Source organism: Manis javanica, chromosome 2 (genome assembly GCF_040802235.1).
Source record: "Manis javanica isolate MJ-LG chromosome 2, MJ_LKY, whole genome shotgun sequence".
Taxonomy (NCBI): Eukaryota; Metazoa; Chordata; class Mammalia; order Pholidota; family Manidae; genus Manis; species Manis javanica.
The window spans coordinates 215,442,785-215,464,482 of NC_133157.1; the positions used below are offsets into that span (position 1 = coordinate 215,442,785).

General features: G+C 34.5%; 1 protein-coding gene across 19 annotated transcripts in view; it reads right to left on the minus strand.

The window, feature by feature from the left end:
* Positions 1 to 21,698, minus strand: part of CYRIB (CYFIP related Rac1 interactor B) — a 147,879-nt gene that overhangs the window by 11,724 nt on the left and 114,457 nt on the right. For 11 of the 19 annotated variants that reach the window (XM_073230136.1, XM_073230132.1, XM_037020680.2 and 8 more), the window contains 4 exons: positions 18,415 to 18,497; positions 11,723 to 11,844; positions 5,992 to 6,097; positions 741 to 877 (listed from right to left, as the gene is read on the minus strand). In XM_073230136.1, coding sequence (XP_073086237.1) covers positions 741 to 877; positions 5,992 to 6,097; positions 11,723 to 11,844; positions 18,415 to 18,487 — 438 coding nt within the window. In that variant the 5' untranslated portion in view covers positions 18,488 to 18,497. Of the gene's footprint in view, positions 1 to 740; positions 878 to 5,991; positions 6,098 to 11,722; positions 11,845 to 18,414; positions 18,498 to 19,410; positions 19,494 to 21,698 lie in introns of all 19 variants that reach the window. The other 8 variants (XM_073230138.1, XM_037020677.2, XM_037020678.2 and 5 more) reach the window with 2 other exon arrangements.

The window sequence follows — 21,698 nt, forward strand, 5'->3', positions numbered from 1 at the left end:
AGATACATGTTACTGAATATATAAAACCGTGTAGACTGTTTTTTTAGTGATGATCAGTATACTTCCCTTTTTCTTTTCAAAAATGTCAGGTAATATACTAAAAGTGGTTTACCAAAGAACAATATTACCAGGTAAACAAAAACAAGAAGGAATGTAAGATCATTTTATTTTATTACAACAAAACGATGTATAAATTGTCAACAGAGCAATCTTCAAACACACCAAAGTTTTATATACAAATCCTGTGCCCTCAAAGTATGAATAAAAGAGGACTGTTTTCTGTGATGCAATCATAAAATGTTAGCGATGGGGACTGAGCTCTTTCATTGCCTAGACATGGTACCCGAGGCTCTGAAAAATCAAAGGACCTGCCTCATAGCTGATGACTGCGACAGAGCCTAAAGAGGAAGTCAGGTCTCCTGATATAAAGTTTAGTGCTCGTATCTACCAACAGGAGAGAGGAGGGGAGGGAGGGAAGGAGGAACAGCAGGTAGACAGAAAAAATTATTTTTACAACATTTTAATATAAAAGAATGTAGAAATGAACTGGGGATGAGCAGAAAAGATAAAAATCATCAGAAAATATCAACACTGTTCTTTCAAAGGCACTTTTTAAATGAAATCAATGGAGACTGACCATTAGGAAACTTGCTATCCGCTATGCACACATCAAAGGCACTCCTCCTAGTGTTCTCTGGAAGGCTCATGATCTTATAATCGGAGCCAGCAGAAAATCCTACCTTGAGCTCATCAAACCGGAGTGTGAAATGAAGAATTTCTGCAAATTGTTTAGCAAGAGCCTGCTCCCGCTCTAGATGCTGGGTAGGAGAATAAGGGGTACTGGTCAAGGCTCCCAGAAGACCTCTTAATGCTGCTTCTAAAGAAAAGATTGAAACATTATATCTCCCTGATATTTATTTAAAAGTGAACAATTTATAAATGTTATGATTTCAATTCTCACAAAAGTAAGGTCTCTTTAAAAGCCAGATTATCTAAATATCATCAATCAAAAGGAATACTGTTTAATACAACAAAAACCTTAAGAGGACTAATTCAATTTTATAATTCTGTAAAACCCAAATTCAAAATAATACAGATGTGAATTTTAATTAAATAGCAGGATCAAAGGAAAACTTTTATACTGTTTTCACCATTCTACAGTGTTGATTTTTATGAAATGGTAATTGTTACCTATAGCTGAGTAATGTCAATGGCATTATGCCCACATACTCAAATCTCTACATGCCTATGAATGAATTACCAACTTCTCATACTTTGAATAAGCTCTTATTTATAAACACAAACTGCTTTCTTTCAGCTACTAAAGGGAAGAAATACTTGACTTAATAATTTAAAATTTTTAATATTTTTAAAAATTTTAGTAATTTAAACAATTTTAATAAACTAAATAAAATGTTTAATAATTAGCTTCCTTAGTTTCTTAGAGCTTGGCATGTCAGGACCATGATACAAATATTCTAATTAATTACATATGTAAAATGGCCCCTTTGAAATAAGTGTTACTTTTGGAATGCCAGACTAATAAATACTGTGTTTAAAATAGAAATACTGGTTATTTCACATAAAAAAAAAATCAAAGAAATCAAACTAATTCAGTTACAGATTGCAAAATCAGAAGACAAAGCCAAAAACATATTCAGAGAAAAAGTAAAAGTTTACAGAGGTAGATGGATCTGACATTAGTAAATGTCAGATTAATAAACAAATAATTATTAATGATAATAGCTTTGTCAGATCATCAATCCTTGACACATCAAAGATACCAGCTCTACCATTTATGAAGACAGTTATGAATCAAGATCACCATCAACTATGACAAGCATTACAGATGGGTAAACTGAGTTTCAGAGTAGATCTCAAGGGTATAGCTGTAAAAGACCAGATGTCTCTGACACGACAGCCTTATTCTTTCCACTGTTAACACAAAATCTCTCAAATTTCAAAATATTCTACCTAGCCTTCTGTAACCTTATGAAATATTCATCTGATTACTACCAATAGTAGGCACTTCTAATGTGTCTTACCATGTGCCCTGTACTGGGCTAGACACTTCACACACATTATTTGTTGTCTACACAATGCCAGATGACACTTATTATCCTTTTTTTATAAAAGTCAGAAAACATACTGTCTACCACAAGTCAGGCACTGGGAAATCAGAGATGAAGGTAGACATTTGCCCTGTGCCCACATAGAGCCTGACTATACAGAGAGAAGAAAGTCAAAGATTACAGTTGTTATGTGAGTTTTTTTAAGAGAGTAACAGCACACTGAAGGTATAAAAAATGTGACCTCACCTAGTTGAGGGCTCAGGAAATGATTTCCCTAAAAAAGTGACATCTGGGCTGAGACTTGAGTGTACACTAAGGATTAAGTAAGAGTTTGCCAACAGACAGGGCAGGCAGCCAGATCCTGAGCTGAGAAGAGCACCACATAGCAGAGGAACTGCAAGGAGACCGGAAGACTCCACCAAGAAACAGGTGGAATCGAGAGCACAGGGAGTTCGCCAAGACCACAACAATGTGCACAGTTTGTGTGCCGTGTTAGAGATCCTGGCCTTGCCAGCCTGATGTCCCCAGGAAGACTATTCAAAAGCAAGGAAGGGATACCATCAGATTAGCATTCATAAAAGCTCCGTTTCTTTTGCCAGATGGAGAATGGATTGTAGGAGTATGTAGGCTTATAGAGGTTCAAAAATGGATGTGAAGATCAATTAAGAGAAAAATGTTTTTTGGCTATTTTGAAAAATGGTTTACTTCTCCCAAGATTCATTCCATGTTGTCTGTATTAATGAAATGGAAAGCAAAGTTTGAGAGATAAGAGAATAGGGAAAAACAAAAACTGAGAAAAAAATACTGTTGTAGGCTATTAAAGAAAAAAAGAAAACTGCATTTCCTAGATTTTATCAAGTTTCAGGGTTAATTTCAGCATTCCAAGTGGTCTACCTTTTGGGGGGATAGAAGATCCGCTCCCCCCCCAACCCCAAGGAGTATAGTCAGGTCATTTGACAGAGCTCGGACGGCCAGTGACCACAGTCAGAGTACTTCTGTCCATGAAAGGCTAAAGCCTTCAATGACAGATCTGCCAGGAAAGGACACCTCTTTGGGGACTGATATAAGACAGTCCTACTAGCCCACAATGTTCTGCATCAAGAGTGGAATCAGACAGAAGATGGCTTAGGTCTCTGGCTGAGTTGGAAAGAAAGGGAGGTCAAGTAAGAGAGGACGCAGGGATCGGTCTCTCTGATGACACTTCTAAAACAAAGCACGTGATTATGATTCTTAGAAAAAGTAGGGGACAAAGAAGAAATTAAGGGCTACTAAGCCCTAAATTCTGGAAGAAATTACTTCATTGACCAGTGCAGAAGTCAAAGCTATACAAGAAGGTTGTTAGGAAGAGACCAACTGGGAGAAATAATAGATAGATTAGGCCACAAGGTAGAATGACAGGGGAAACAACTGGATGCCTAAGAAGAGGAGGCCCTTGGGGAAAGCTACCTGTAGAGACAAGAGCCATTTACTCTCACCATTGTGATCCACCTACTATCCAACACCAGTCCTTGGATCCTCAGAAGACAACCCAAAGGATGTGGACTGTGGGAGACTTAAGATTGCCAAGAGACTTGACGATACTTGTTGTGGGCACTTAGGGATCTTCCGGATACACTTTGATAAATTCAGCCCAGTGAAAAGTAGTCAACATGTAGAATACATTCCCTCACTGTGATTCCCAGAGGTGGTCCCTGTAATAAGTCCCTGGCACAGGAACACTGAGGAGAGACTAAGTTTGTCTACTGTCTGGTCACACAATCTTCCCTCAGGTAGCTGCCTCACCTGGGAAGGCCTCAGACTGAAACGAAGTGCAGGTTACTTCCCAGGTTAAACCATCAGCAAAGCTCAGTATCTTCCAAATTAGTCTTGTGAACACTTCCCATTCCTATATAAATATGCAAACCAGCAGGGTACCAGGGTCCCTCTTCTGGACTACAGCCCACAGTAGGTATATCTAGAGTGCTCAGGTCAAGCAACCCTCTCCATGGGACTGCAAGATTCTGAAGGACCATGAGCATCTTGATAGTTATGTGGTACTCCACGTGCTGTGGTTATCCTCATCTCTGCTCAACAGTGAGGTAGGAAAAGAAGGGACAAGAGGTTTAGTGGATTTACAGCAGAGGCATCCACAGATTGGAGATCCAGATAGGATACTGAAGCTCAGAAAATATAAATGATGTAACCAAGATCACACAGCTCGTAGGTGGCAAACACCAGATTTTAAACATAGGCCATTATGCCTCCAAAGCCTAAAATCCATTATTATTGCTTCTCCTAAATACCCAACACATATTTAATATATCAGATGTTCATGTTCACTAATCCATCACTCACTCAACAAACAAAATATAAGAGGCCAAGATGAGCCTGAGTAGGCCCAAGCACCCTCTAAAGCAATTTAACTCCAAACATATCTAGGAATTAGCAGCACAAGAAAAACTCTACTATGTTGGAGTCAAGATAACCAAGATTAAAAGCCCTACGTTCTCGGAGCTTACAAAGCTACAGACTGAATGGCAAGTAGTGTGAAAGAACTGCTTGTCATGCTTGGGGAAATAAATTACTATTCTTATTTCTAGTAAGGGAAAGATCACTTATGCAAATACTCTCTCTAAACTATTATTTGTCTTTACATCTAAGTCTGTATTTCATCTAAGGAAAAATCGCAATTCTCTTATTTTTTTTTAAACCTTGGCATTTTTAAATAAATAGAACTTCAACTTTAAAACAGAGGCTGCGAACACAAATAGCTAAGGGAAAATCTAAAGGGAAAAGGAGAGCAAGACATAAAAAGTCAGGCAGCAATAGGGACCTATTACAAATGAGAAAGCACAAGCCCTAGCCAATGGGCACAACTGGTCTGCCACTTGACTGCAGCCAACTGAGATGCAAATGTATTAATCAATTGTTGCCTGAGCTACTGATTATTTCAAAGCACTGGAGACTAAAGAAAGCAACAAAACCCAAAACCCAAATAATCACCAATTTTTAAACTAAAAACTGATTAGGAATTTAAAAAATGATGTGGACCAAACAATTGGCATTTGAGGTCTAAATTTAGCTTATGAGCCCCAGTTAACTTCTAGCTTACAGCATGGTTTTCTTATCAAATTGCATGCATTTAGAACATGTAACATGTTTATCTGACTCACAAGTCAAGACTACATAAAAACATGTGTCAAGAAGTTAAATGTAAATGTTTCATACCTTTGACACGCATCTATCTTTCTTCCCCCATGTCCACCACTTCACAAAGCAAAGCCTTTCCAATTTATGTTTTCAGGTTATACAAGCAGCTAAATGGCTAAATCTTCCCTACTCTGCGTCTTCCTTCTCCAAGAAAGGGAATTCCAATTTTGCTTACTCAATTTATTGAAGGCACAATTCTGATCTCTGAATAACTTACCCATGCAAGGAAGAAAGCAGTGGTTTTTAATTCTTTTTGCTGTAATAACTCCCTAGGTAACTGTGGGTGTATCATTAGCTTCCTGTTTCTCATCTTGCATAGTTTTAGACACATGAACTGATCATAATCAGCAATGATTTTAAGGACACAAAAACCTGAATAACCAAGGGGCCTGAGGATCAGGTCCCACATATTAGAAAGGACCTGCTATAGAGCTAGAAAGAAATTCTACAAGTGGTTTCTCACACCTGGACCTCTTAGGATACAAAGAAATCAGGTATTTCCTTGTGGAAGTTACAGTTTGTTGAGGAAAATGTTTTAAATAAATTATTAAAGATCTGGGTTGATAGGAATGATAAAAAGATTATGCTGTAATCTTAAAGGCTAACAAGCTTGCTTTACCTATGTGACGTAACTTAACAATGTGAACATAAAATACGCTACATTATTTCCTGTGTCAGAATCAGTGTCTTTTTCACTAGGGAAGTCATAATTACAAAACTTTCAACTTACCTAACCTCTGAGAAAATTCGTAAAATTTCTTTAATTTGCCTACTAGTGGAACAACTGCACCCCATGCCTTCTCTTGCAACTTCTCATCCGTTGGATGCTGGATTGCCTTCAAAATCCAAAGAATAAAAATAGTTAGATCTTTTTAAAAATCACAATAGTATTATTTTTACATTATAATACAGGCTTCAGCAAATATAGGAAACAATGGTACAATCTACAGGATACAGAATAATGGACCCAGGAATGCTGAAAGCAGGCTTTCTCAATTGTATGGATACTTTAAACCTATTATAATACATCACTAATTACCCTGGCATTGAACATGGATATAACAGAGTTAAAAAATGACAAGATATGTGTTTGTCAAAAATATTATGCCTTGGTACTTATTAGAGCCACAAAAAGAAACCATTTGAATTGTTTCCAGTATCACACACAGGTTCTTAATAGTTCTTGTCAAAGATCACTTTAGTGGAATAAAAGGACACCAAAGAGTAAGGCAAAAAATGAAGATGACAACTCTAAGAACAGGCTAAGAAATTTCCAATAATTCAAATTGCAGGGTCCAAACTAGCTTTAAGACACCTACCAAACACCGGCCTAAATCAACCTGAAAAATGGAATTTAGAAATTGTCAGATACTTTTTCCCTCTAACTTAAATCCTGTTTTGCAATCAAATTTTCTCAAGCTTCCCTGAATAAGGTGAAAAATCAGTTTCAAATCTGAAAAGAATAAAATAAACCATAATCTAGGGACCCTAGAATATGAACATGAATATGCCTCTTTCTATGCCCAGCCTTTCAAACCACTAGGTAATAGAGGGCTACACCCAAAGAAATGTATCTTCTTGCTTTCATCTTCCTTTTGCTTATGGATGCCTTTCTTAATCCTTTATGGGACTTAATGCTTCTGTCAACAATCTTGTTTGTTTTCTCTAACAATCTTCAAACAAACTAAACACACCATGTGAAAGCTGAAATTCATAATCAAGGTGGGGGAGGCACGTATAAACATTATCAAGAGCTACTGACATGTTTAGATTTTCCCAAGGCACTAGCACACTGACTTCATCCACATAAAATTAAAAACAAGAAAGCAAAATAAAATTGAAAACAGATGGATTTCGATTAGGGTGTTCTGAATAAATTAGCTACAAACTAAATAAACGGGCTTATGTATGTATTATTTGCTCAATTTGTTTTATAATAATGACACTATTTTCAAATTTTCTTGACTTTTTATATACAATTTTTTAAAATGATGTTTAAACATAATAGAAATGAATACGATTTATGTGACTATCTAGAAATACTTTAATATTAAAGAAAACCTGGCATTATAACATGTAATAATCCTTATTTCACACTAATATGAATATGTCAAAGAAAGCCTGTGATAGTATCCAAATGTATATAAAAAAATCTTTTTAGCCCAGTCTCAGCAATGCTTTATATCAAGGAGTAAAAAATTATTTATTATTCAGGAAATAAGCAAATAAATAAAAATTAAAAATTTCTTCTCATAAGAAGCCTATTGTACTTTCCCTTTTTGCTTTTCATTTTTTAACTGAAGTATAGTTGATACACAATCTTATATTAGTTCAAGTGTTCAACACATTGATTCAGCAGTTACCCATATTACTAAATTCTCCCCCTACTAGTACAAGTACTATCTGTCAGCACAGGAAGATGTTACAGAATCACTGTCTTCTCCGTGCTATACTACTATCCTGTGACCAACCTACATTATGACTGGCAATTTCTATGCCCCTTTATCCCCCTCTAACCATCCCCATGGGAACCACCAGTCACTTCTCAGTGTCTCTGCATCTACTGCTGTTTTGTTCATTGCTTTGTTTTGTACACAGATTTCACAAGTAAGCGATATCATACGGCACTTTGTCTTTCTCCACCTGGCTTATTTCACTGAGCATAATACCCTCTAGATCCAACCATGTTTTTGCAAATGACAGGATTTCTTTTCTTTTTAATGACTGAATAATACTCCATTGCATATATGTACGACATCTTCTTTATCCATTCATCTATTTGATGGACACTTAGGTCAAGAAGCCTATTCAACTTTTCTGGCAAGGATCTAAAAACAATTTTCATAATATCAACTCTTTCTCATAATATAAAAATGCTCCAGCAAATGTCACCATTTCCACAACTGAGTAGAGTATTGCCCTGGCCTTGCCTTGCCTGGATTTAGAACTGAAGACACTGGCTGCGTTTTTATAACAATTTTACGGTTATAAAGTCAAACAATTTTGAACAATTTTATGGTCCTCCTTGTAATTGATTCCTTCTCCTTTCATATCAGTTTTCTGCTGTTAGATGAGGTTTTGGTACACTGCCCATTATAGCCGAACACACAAATGGCCCTCAGTAAATGTCAGCAGTGAGGTTGTCATGGAGCAGATATTAGAGCTCTCATTTTCAGAAATGGTATAACTGTTAGATGTATCAAAACATTAGTGGAAAGTTCTGATTTCCCTCTCGAGTGGTTTATCCCAAAGAATAAACTTTGTTTTTTTAACAGATCTATCTTCAGTCAAATTTTATTCTAATTTAGAGTCATGTTTAACAAAATGCTACTTAAGAAAAATACATATAATTCTACATCATTAGCATAGTAGTATGGTAAACTCTTGGTCTATGATCTATGTGTCAAGCATTGGGCTATATGGTCTTTATGTGGATCATTTAACTCTGGCCTCAAAACAACACTATAAATTGCTTCCACGTTGTTGCTAACATAAAGTAAGGTACCATAAAGGTTTTTACACTTATCTTCCTTTTGTATGACAGTCTTTTGGAGAATATTTTCTAAAATATAAGTATCCACTATAAGAGTACAAATAATTTTATAGATTTTATTTTACACACTGCCAAACTGACCTCCAAAAGACCCCATGTTATAATACCACTTGTATTAAGATCACCTGTTTCTTCATAAACGAAACAATATTGAGCTTTGAACAATTTATTAATGTATGTAGTAAAACTTGACAGTGATGCACATTAGTAAATCTGAACGCCTTCTCTATTGTCTGTGCTTTTTCATAATAAGATGATTGTTCTACTAGTCTTTTAAATCTTCATATTGACCATATTGAGTTATGGTAGTTATATCTGTTCTTTGTATATTTGCTATATATTCAGATTTTTTTACTTCCTTTCTTAATTTAAATCCTTCTATTCAGAAATCTTTAATGCTTATATAAAGTTAAACCCAAGCATCAATATACATTCCTCACTGAAAATTTCTTCAATTTATCCCCATCTACAGAAGACTTACCTGCTATTTCTATAAAAGTTTTCTAGCTTACCTATTTTATATCAACTTTATTTATTTCTCTATCAAATAGTTTAATTATGTGATTTTTGAGAAAAGTCTCTAAAGCCTGGTAAGCTGAATCTCTTACCACTGCTTTTTATTCTCCCATTGTATTTATTGTTCTCCAATGTTATTTTTCTATATAATCTTTCCTTTTTTTTTTTTTCTTTAACTTTGAGACATTTGTTCACTTTTCCACATGGCCAATCATGGAATACTAAGAGTGAATGATGATGTGGGTAGAGCTTCTATTCCCTCACAAAGACGACATCACGGAGTGACTCTGGCCCTACAGAGAACTTTGGTCACAGCATTAAAAGCTCCTGGTTTGACAGCCTCACAAGCCCTCTTTGAAATGACCTATCTATAGACTTTTCTATCATTTTGTGGTTTTGTAGAAGATTTCAACTACATTCAATTAAGTCAACATAAAGACTCTGGGGAAAACATTTCTATTGTAGTGAGCTTTCCCACACAGAAACAGGGTAACCCTTCCAACTTGGGGAGTTTTTTTAAAAAGTCCTAAAAGTTCTACTTAAAAAAAAAAAAAAAAAAGGTAATGGTCTTTGTCTCTATAGATAACAAGATGTTTTCTCCTTTACTGTTTTTGTAAACCAGTTGATAAGAACTGAATAATAAAAACAAACTTCAAAGAGATGTAATGATGTTAACACTAAAAAACAATTAAAAATAATTTGTAGTACTAATAATCAACATGGAGACACTACAAAACATTTTTACAACAACCTGTGCATTGGTGTGACCTATAGGGAAAGATTAATTTTTCAATTAGTTAATTAGGATCCTGCTTAATCATTTAAGTTTTCAACTTCCATAAATGTTTGATTTTTCAAAATATTTTAGAGAACCTGAATTTCACAAAAATGGTTACATGCCTTCATTCAACTAAAATCTTTAGGTTTCATTTAAACTAATGATACTAGCAAGATTTGTCTAAAACTCTTGTATTTATTTCTTCAGGAGTTACTACCTGCTTACTAAGCAGGTGCTTATAACATAGTAAGTAAGAAACCAGGTTTATTTTCCTCAAGCTGGAGGTACAGTGGTGGAGATATAAACAAGAAGTATCAATGGTTTTTTTAAAAAGTAATGGTTATCATAAAAGAAATGGGTGCAAAGGGCTAGGGCAGAAGAGTAAGGGGAAGGCAGTAGACTGCCAGGGATCTAAAGGAAAGACAAGAATTGAACGGGAGAAAGAAAAGGACAGGGCATATTCCAGATAAAACCAAAGGCAAGGCAGCGTGCGTGTGCAAGACATTCAGAGAATAAGCAGCCCCAGTGCAGGAGGTGAACTGAGTTCATGTCAGCTATGACTCCCCTCAGTTAATGATACTGCCAACTGCTAACCTAAACTGCAAACCACAGAGTCATTTTCCCCTTCTCCTGTATATTAAAGATCCACTCAATCACCCAAAACCTGCAGCCTCTCAGTTCAACACTGAATTGTCATCTTCTGGTACCTGCACTTATTAATTCTGCCTTCACTAGTACTCCGATCATCAGCAGCAGAATCAGGCTGAATATGGACTGTAAACCCAATACACTGATCCTTGAAAACTTTTCCACTACTAGTTACAGAGAAGAACAGGAGCTTCTGCTGTGTGATAAAATGAAGAATCAGGGCTTTGCCTTCAAGAAATGTGATAGTGAAAAAATGAGATACATGGTCAAGAGCTAGAGAGTTTTTGGGTTGTACAGGACACCTGAGTGTGTACATACACTGAGGGGAAGAAGTCAGTAAAAGAAAAAGACAGAAAAGGAAATTAGGAGAAAGAATAATTAAAAGAGTAAAAGTTCCAGAAGAGGATGGAGAACAGGTAGACAAGTTAGTCTTGCTAAGAAGTAGGAAAACAGCTTCTTCTAAAAAACAGAAGAAATAGGAAAAGAGAGGATGGAAACCTGGTTAAGTGTGGAGCCGGGGAGAAGTTGAGGGAGCCACACCAAACACCTGCTCTGTGATACAAAGTCATCAGACAGTGGAGGGAGGCGGCCACAGGATGACTTCAGCTCCTCCCTATGAAGCTTAGGTGGAGCAGAAAAAATAGACTGGCAGAACAAAGAAGCCGAAGAAAGTTATGCTCTCTCCTCCCCTAGATTAGTACCCCATGGATACTGTAAATTTTAGGTGTGGAGCAACCAAAAAAGTAAAATTTTCTTTAATATACATAAATTACACATTTACAGAACAGTTTTCCTTTTACCCTTGTATCATTGTAACCGCTTTTGAAATAATGCAAGTTATCTTCCTTTAAATATAATACTTAGTATGCTACATAATATTCTAAAGTGTGCAGAAAAAACAGAGATTAAAAAGAAGAGGAACATAATAAATTTTAGTTTACTGAAAAATGTATAAGCAGACTTTACCTCTCGTATTTCATGGCCAGCTCCTCTATATGATTGCAAGTCCTCCAAGATGCCTTCTGCATCTTTTAATACTACATTCACCTGATTATAAATTTCCTTCTCAGACTCTGTAGGTTGGGCATCTAAATAGCAGGAAAGCACAAAAAAGTTTACAATCACGATTTTTTTAGTATATGTATAGCTCTAAGCAATGAACAATCCAAATCTCTAATGATGACTGTTTTATTCAATGTTAACTTTGCACTTCTAAGAGAAGATTCCCCATAGGTCTACATTTAAATAACTAGCCTCAAGTTCTAAGTATCACAAAGAATCAAGAGAACATCAATTATTCCTATTTAATTAAGCTACAAATCATAACTCAGTATACTGAACAAATTTGAGAATTACAGTACAAAATTTAAATCATGAGTGTTAATAATCACGTTTACTCCTATATTCACCACGACCAGTAAAAGCATGAGTAATGATCTATTTTATTACAATGGATGAAAGGCCTAAATATATCCTGCTCATCTATGATCTAAGAATGAAACTATTTTCCTATAAAGTTCATATCAATGACTGAGTTTTATTATAAAAAATTAAACTGTTTTTAAAGAATAGTTTTAGATGCTCCCTTTTCTAGAGACTATTTTAAATTCTGTACCAATGAACTTCTCTGCTGATGAACAACAAGACTGATCCCTACGCAGAGGAGTTTGAATTATAAAAACTGCTGCAGAATTAATAAGGCTGCTGAAAAATAGATACTTCAAGCCACAACATTATCACTGAAATTTTTAAATACAGAGCAAAAACTGAGTTCCTATGTACTTGGGTTTCAGTGAGAGAAAAATGAAGGGGGGAAGTACCGTTAACAAAGCATGATCAGGAACACAAACAAACATACGGGCATTTGCGCCGCCTCTGGTATCAGCCACAGAACGTATGCTGATAGATGACTAAGTCTGGATTTCTCTCTGCTAGACTCAAGGTAACAGAAATCCTGTTTTTAATAACTTGGTCATTTGCTTCCCTAAGGATAAATCTTTTTTATATGATACATTTAATTTTTTTCTTGAAAACTGGGTACTCTGAGGAAACTGAGTTTTTCATAAATCTTTCCAAATAGACCACAGTCAACACTAGAGCATTAAGCGCTTAAGATAAACACTATGATTACCATAATGTTTTAGAGCAGAATTGTTCCGGCAGAATTCCACCATACTAAAATTTTCTCTTATGGCGGGTAGGGGAAACAGACCAAATTTGTAATATGAATCAAGGACATTCCTGATAAATCTTTTTGTTTACCAATCATACAAAACTAGTACCTAGACTTTGCTGAACCCATTTCACCTTCTCACAAATACACGATTTATCCCTTTCCTTAGAAAATTTAAAGAAACCTAGTTCACATATGAAACTAGGAGACCGGATGCCTAATAGCTGTAACTTTATTTTGCACGTGGGGCAAGTCATAATTCAATTCCACCTATTAAACCTGCCAACAAGTCAAAAACATACCACATATTTTTTAAAATCAGCAATTATGGTACCAGATTTTACTTTCAACATACTTAAAAACAGTACTACCGCAACAACAATAAAGTAATATTCACGTGCAAAGCCAACTTAAGAATTTGTTTTCTTATCTGTTCCTGTATTTTTCAAATTTCCTTTCAGGAATCATGTTTCTTAAAAAATGAAATTCTATGATAAAATAATTATATAAGAGGAGCCAAATGAAAAATTATAAAGACTCTGTATCTGATGCTATCAAGGTTTTACTAGGAGTAAATATTGATGCTGTAGTTAAATGTTTTTTAAAAACCAGGGAGTCATTTAGCACTAATATTTTTTCACATTTAACCAGACCATATTCTCCAAAGTAATAAGTTTGACACACACTAAAAAAAAGTGCACTTCATAACTTTTATACTTACACCAAATGCATAGAGAAAAATATTTTTACATGCATAAAACAGCAGTTTTATACTTTCTCACATGGAACTGTGAAACTACAGACATAACAGCAATAGTAGACACATATTGTAGTTTGAATTCATGAAGTGGGAATTCATGACAAAGGACAATATTTTGACTATACATATCAAAAGGTATTTGTGAAGTTTGAAAACACTGAACTATGTATTTTTTGGTGTGGTGACTGTTAACAGAAAAATGTGACACTGAGACTTACATACAAAAGAAACATTATCAAGAAGTTTTAAATAGACCTTGGAAGTGGTTCATAATTACTAAAAGTTTAGTAAGTACCAAGAAATTTAAAAATAAAGGAGAAGATTCCAGTTTCCCCTAAGGGGGGAAAAATACCCAGCACCACACTGATTAAACATTTTTTAACTGTCACAGGAAAGTCACATTTATAATTTTGAAAGCTGCTGAAGACTGCTGTAGAAATGAAGACAAACAGAAAAGAGCAGACAGGTAGGTAATAAGCACTACTTTACTGACAGCAAGTCATGCAGAAGGGTAAAATACTAGGGAGGAGGAAAGACTGTATAAATAAAACATTTTTTCAAAAAATGGTATTATATAGTGCAACCAAGACTTGTCACTTTGATTTTTCATAGCAAAGATGAAAACTGTGTTACTTGAAGAAAAATCTGCCACTAAGCCAGCTAAGAAAGACATGCATTTGACTGCAAAATAAAGTATCTACTACTGAGAGTAGGCATAGTGATTACTTATCAAGCTTAGTTTTAAAAGCTGTTCAAGGGAACTTAAAGCGTGTTTCAGTTGCTCTTACTGTTTGAGGGTAAAATTAGGTATTGTAGTAATTTCAAACCAGTTTCCTATAGAAAAGTCACTGAAAACAACAGCTGAAATTAAAGTTATGATACAAATGGAGGCAAAGATCAGTTACAAAAGGAAAAAAATTAAGTCACATAAAAATTGTAATTGTGATATGGGTCTTTCTGCTTTAATCTTGCATTTATTCGTTCAGTAAATATTTATGATTTATCTTCCTAAGTTTCACTGAGGCAGGGACTTCAATGTATAGTACATACCTCTGTACAGTATATAAACTCAGTACCTAGTAGATTTGCTATAATAAATATTTATTGAATTAATGAGGATGCAAGAGATATAAATATGCCTCCAGCAGGAGTTTAAGGAAGCTATCATATGTTTTTATCTCTGAACAAATATAATCCTACATCATTTTGGAAAATATAAGAAAATGACACCTGAATAAAGATATTTCAAAGTACAAGGCAAAAGCAATTGAAAATATGTTAAAAGGTAAAATGGAAAAATAAAGTTAGACTAAAAGAGTGGGTATCAGTATTTTTAAAAGATGGGAGGAGAACAGGTAACACAAAAGACACAAGAATTAGAGGAAATGTGACTAAATGGAAAGGCACTTTAACAAAGAATCAGAGAAATTAAGATATTATTTCTCATGTACAAATGACCACTATATTTATTCTCCTATTTTGGTCAGCCTGGAGGTAGGCAAATTAGGTTACACAGAACTTCTACCATTAACAAACCTCTATGCGAAAGTTGGGAAGGAACATTAAATAAATAAATAAAAAGTCCTCCCCATCCAAAACCGCAACTTAGTGAACTAACAGATACAGTAGTTACCCAGGCTAAAGATTTGTCACTAGAATGAGATAGAAATCAGGAGTATCATAAAACAAAAAATTCCAAGAATGAGAAGAGGCTATACAGGCCCCAATTCAGTGATTTTTAATATGCTTTCATTAGCATAACTGCTGTAAATTTTATGGGGCAATTCTGGACTTGTATCTTAACTGAACCATAACTTTTCAAATAAAATCTTATCATACAGGTATAATTCAAATATCCTTCTTCTAGTACCTCAAGAGCAGGTAACAGTATGTTCCACTGAACAAAGAATGTCAATTCATGCCTTACTTTGTACATGTTCCTTCTTTCTACAATGTTCTTCACTAAATGAGCCTCAAATATTCTAATTTACCTTCCACAACCTAACAGAAAGCCTTCCATGATGTCTAATCTACACACTGCTACATAAATCCTTATCTACACCCTGAATGAAACTACATAAAGGAAGTTATTAGTTTGCATTTCTATCCTACTAGACTGAGAACTCCTCAAAGGCAGAGTTTGTATCTGAATTACCTTTTCATTCCCAGCACCTACTGGCTGGCATACCGGGGGCAAGTCTAAATGTACAATGAAGAGACAAACAGTACGTGTGTGTGCTCATGTGTAAATTAAGGGAATAATGACTTACTTTAAAGATATAGGCTATACTTTGTAAACTACAGGATTCCATTAAATGTTTTAAATGTACTAGAATACTTCATTTGCATACAGCTTGATGCAAAATGCCAGTATATCTATCTGTATGAAATTATTTGTGTAGCTGCGCAACCATGGAGATACATTAGGCTAGATTTAACCAATGAGAATGATGGAATAGTAAAACTGCAGTACTTCGGTAACCTGAATATTTCTGTTCATTTAGAAATAAAGAATGAGTACTAAATAATTTATTTAATAAAAGAATATGGCTTTACTCTCAGTAATCGTAAGGAACTGGCAGAACAACTGTGTTGGGGGCAATTCTGAGTCTGGTGTAGAACAGTTTAAGAGAGGACCCATCTGATGGGCTAATAAGGTTACCGTAGTACCTAATAACACAGTAGCCTAAAGCTTTTACAAATGAGTATTTCCAAAAAGAAGACAAATGTGCAAATGGATGAAATGTTTCTTTCTTTCAAAAGAAAATGTATTTAAAAATCTAAATATGAAATAACGATGGGCAAACTCTGGCCTAGTATATAGTATGTTTACACTAAATTTCATTTACAGTATACCAGTGAGTGTCAAATCAAAAGTTCTACATTGACTGATGAATGCACAAACAGCATTTTAAAATTTGTATCTGCCTTTAAGAAGTTAACACTTAATATGTAGTTCTTCATCACTGGTTATTATTATTGTTGTCAGCAATTTTAACCTTTTTCTGTCATAAATTACCTATTTAAATTTTAAGGATAATGATCCAAATCCCCAGACTCAAAAACCAAGACCAAGTACTACAGTAAATTCATGCTCCTCACTTGACCACAACATAATGCTAGGTTTATAAAAAGACCAAGTGCCAAGTCTTGAACAAGATCTTGACTGTATCAAAGCCAAGATTCTGCAAACGTAAGGAAATTGAGACAAAGAGTAAAAAGGAGACAGAACAGCAGAAAAATATACAAGACCAAGTTTGAAACAGAATGCAAATGAACTAAAACGCAGCTCTAACATAAGTTGCCTCATCTGAAAAGATAATCTTCAAGACAGCGATCTGCTCAACATCCCCAAGCTGATTAAAATTCATGCTAAACATGCACTTAAAATAGCACTGTTAAATTGTTGAGAAGGGTCAAGACAACTAATATTCATTTAATAACATTTTCCCCTAAAAACCCAACAATTTAGTATGGTCCTGATATTGACATTATTATTCTTTGCTAGCCTATATATACACAGTACCCAAACTATAATAGAACATTTATAGGAACCTAATAAAAGTAGAAAATATCAGAGACCACAATTTATTCCATAAAATGGAGACAAGCTATAAATTAATGTGTTCATCTGAACTGTCCTGGTTTAAAGAAAACAATATATAAATTACTCATGAAATAAAATGAATTGTGTAATATCACATAAACTAAACTGAAGTTGATGGAAAATGCAGTGGTTCTGGGATTTAAGCGATTTGTTTAAAACCAGAAAAGGTCTTAAATTTTAAGTATTAAAAATCTGTTCAAATGTTTTTATCCCAGATAAAAATGCAAGGGATCACATGATTTAAAACCTAAAGGCTCTCTCTTCACCCTTTCCTAACAATTTTCTAATGATCAGTTAAAATAGCAACATTCACATTGAAACACCAATTAAATATCATTGTTCTTAATTTGACAACCAGACAAGCTAAAGCAACACTGACAGCCAAAAAAGCAAAAGCTTTTCAACATGCATGGGGATCAGTGACACTTACCTGCCACTCTCAGACCATATTACAATAGGTCATGCGACATGAAACAAACAGAAGGCAAATTACTCAAAGGTCTGTGAACCCATTATTTTTCTTTTTTATTTAGAGTTAAAAAAAAATGAAATCCTGAAATAAATACAAATGAGCTTAACTTTTCAAATCAATTATCCTGCAAAGATTAAATAATCAAGGTTCACACTTACCTTTTAATATTATGCCCAAATTACTGAGCTTTGAATGGCCTTCATGAACAGATTTGTATTTAAAATACTTCAAGAGGTACATAGAACAATTGAAACCTAGTCAATTTTTCTCAAGTGTAATAAAATTTCTCCAAATATTGCTTCTATTAATAAATCTTGAAGTAGCACTTGTTCTTTCCACCAAAAATTTTTTCATAAAAATGTTTGCATTAGAGAATCTCAAATGTTTTCATTGGAGATCTCAAAGTATAAATGTCCAACTAAGAGATAGGAATCACTTATAAAAATTCAAGCAAGAACATTTATCACAATTTAATCTAAAATTAAGACTTCACGTTCTAGAAGGCACCAGAAATTTTACTCAAACAATTCATAGCTCAGTCATGCAAAGCAGTTAAAAAGATGGCAAAGTGGAAACATTCATTGAGAGCAAGACAAACGCAGTCTACCGCAGGCAAAGAGAAATAGATATAAAATCATCTTCTCACTTTCAAAATCAAGGAAAAAATTTGGCCCCTGCTCAAGGTCTGTGCATGTCAAAACTTTAAGAAGATTCCCCATGTTAAGGTACCTGTCAAGACAAGAATGAGAAAAGAGAAAATATCCCTTTATAAAAAAGAACACATGATATATATATATAATTTTTTAAATAGTAACAGGGAAAATGTTCATTAGGCCATGAATTCGTCCTTCAGGTTACCCAGACTGTGCTCTGGCAAACAGCAAACCAGGTTCTCAAGGTGTTGATATGTAGGACCTAGAGGTGAAATGTGGTTTTCCTGTACAAATGGCACAACTGTTGCTCTAATTCTTCTTAAAATTCTCCCAAGACAAGTTTCATTTAGGGCCTTATAATGAAAAATTCTTTAAGTATTCCAATAGTGTTAGTATTCTGAAAAAAAAATTTCTGATCAAGAATTATTCACAAGTAATCTTGCTGAATATTGCACTGAAACAATTTATTTCAAAGCCAAATATTAAAAGAGTTTTGGCCACAGCTCACCTTTGCATTTCATCTCAAAAGAGCAGAATCTTAAACTTTCTTCCTGTATGCCATTAAAGCATGCATTTCTAACCAAATTTAGATTATTAATAAATCCGTGGAGGTTATTTAAGGTATTCTGATTCTGGATATGCAGCACAATTCCGGTTTTTATAAAATTATCATAGGATTATAAGCAAATGGACTGGTGGACACAGACACTAAGGCATACTATTAGAATTTCATCATAAGGCTACTTGCTTCATGGACTAATGAAAGGACAGCACTGGCTACAGACTCAACATGACTTTAGCAAATGAAAAACTAAATCATACATATGATGGTGATGTTTGCCTACAATTAAGAAAAAAATCATGCAAACTTTGTCTGATCCCCATATTTTATTAACAAATACTCTGGCTGGCCTTCACTGTGGTGTGAGTATAATTAATCTTTCACCTTTACCATTATGCACCAGCTGTGAAGGGCTAAAGAGACTTACTTTCAAAGTCCAAGAAAAAATGTGCTGCATTGTGGTCTATGTCCCTGGTTAGCACCTTAATGAGATTACCCATGCCAGCAAACCTAAAAATGAAAATGGCAACATCATTTAGTTCCAGTAAAAAAAAAATTTAAGCAGAGGCCTGGGATTTGGCAAAGGCTGGCTTGCTCTTAATTACCAACAGGTGCAGGTTTATATGCTTCTGGTATTAAAAATTTGGAACAACAAAAGCACATTTGGCTCTGAATTTATAGTTCTTGTCCCTTTTCCACATACCAAAAAAGTTACATAAATCAAGATTGGAAAAAATGAGTAAATTTTTACATACACTTTGTAATATTTACATTTGATTAACATCTATACTAATGTTACTCCGATAAAATGTTTGAGGCATATATTCTCAATTTACACTAATATCAAAAATAGACTCCTCAAGGAAGTAAATATTGAGACTATTATTTCTAAATAACAGAGATACTTCCCTTCTTGTAGAACAAAATCCTACTGGGAATACAAGGAAGATAGTATTCAAACCATATTTAACCATTAAAGATTAAAAGGAGTTATCAATCAATAACCCACTTAAAAAATTTTTACCACATATAAACCAACATTTCTTACATCAGATACACTCCTAGGATTAATCAAATGTTTTATTTTTTAACTCATAGATTGATTATTCAACAGCATCAACTATATACAACCATATGAATAACGTAACTTAGATGTTAACACAGCAAACAAGCAAAAAGGGAGCCAGCAATTATCACAACTTAGTAAATTTGCAGAGGGAAATGGTAAAAATAAGGCAGCGGCATAAATGCTGCCCAAGAATGTGCCATGACTCAGTGAGGATGAAGGTGGAAGGAGGTGTCAGGAACATATAGGAAAACCAGGTTCAGACATGGAGGTGGCAGTAATTATGGGGAAGGCAACTATGGTATCACAGACACTCTGCCCACTCCCTATCCTCAATCTCAATACTTTATCTCCAAATACGGACTGCTGGCAAATATAAATGAAACAAAACATAAAAGTAACAATATATTTACCAACAAAAGAAGACACCTTATTACTCACTCCCATTATAGGATGTCTGTTGTGAACAGAGTTAGCACTTTTGGCCACCTGTGTTGTCCCCCCTTCCTCCACCTACTCCCTGGGCAGTGGCATATGCTCATAACTTTAACCTTCCCAAAGAGGAAATAACAGTACATGTAGTATCTGGGTAGCCATTATTTGCTTGAGAGGTCAAAGTCTGATGGACTTGCCTTAGAAAATGTTAAAAGCAGTCTAACTTATCCACCAATTTGGTAAATGCTGAAGGATCCCCTTTCTTTTAAAAAAATATTCCCCCAACGTGAGTTAGCGACCTACCTTAATTTTTGATATTAAAATCCCTATTTACATAGATTTTGTACAATGTTTTGCATAGCTGGCTTGGCTGAAATTAAAAACTAAGAGAAATATTTCATCTTAATTATTTTATGCATTGTAAAAAGTTTAATAATACAAGCTTTTATATACAAGGAGAAATATATTTTTCCAGTCATCATATCCAAATATTACCTCAAAATGATTACTAAATTTATTCAATAGGTTTTTTAAAGGAACCATTTGAACACTTTACAGGTTTGATTTTTTAAAGCTTTCAAATACATAAAGAGTATCTGTTCCCAAACATATGTAAATTCTCTAACAAGACTGGAGACCTAAAGTACAGCTACCCAGTGGTATCAAAACTTCAAATAAATGGGAAATAAGCATGAGAAAGGACTGTAATTGTCTTTGCAGTACACGATTTTGTGTTAAGAGTTTAGTCTACAGAATCAAACAATTCCAAATCTAGTTTATTAGCTTATTAGCTGTTTGACCTTGAGGATGCTAGTTAACCTGAGACTTACTCTCTTCATCAGTAAAATATACATAATCACAGTAATTATTCTAAAGGATTACTACAAGAGTTCAATGAGATCAAGCACTGACTTAGCACAATGTCTGGCACACAGAAAGCATTCAATTAATGCTGGCCATTGTTAAAATTATAAGCCCCAAATCACAAAATAACTCTTTAAAAAATAATAATAGCTCTATTTCTTTTAAAACAAACCAGTCTTCAATTTATCAATGAATTGCAATGTTATAAATCAGAGTAAATCACAAATCACCATTTTTAGCCCTTTTTTCCCAAAAGTATTGCTGAAATGCTGTCCTAAAATTACTGCAATGAGACCACTACAGGAGGGAGGCAGATGGGAGAGATCAGATTTCCTTACCTTTTTTCTTTT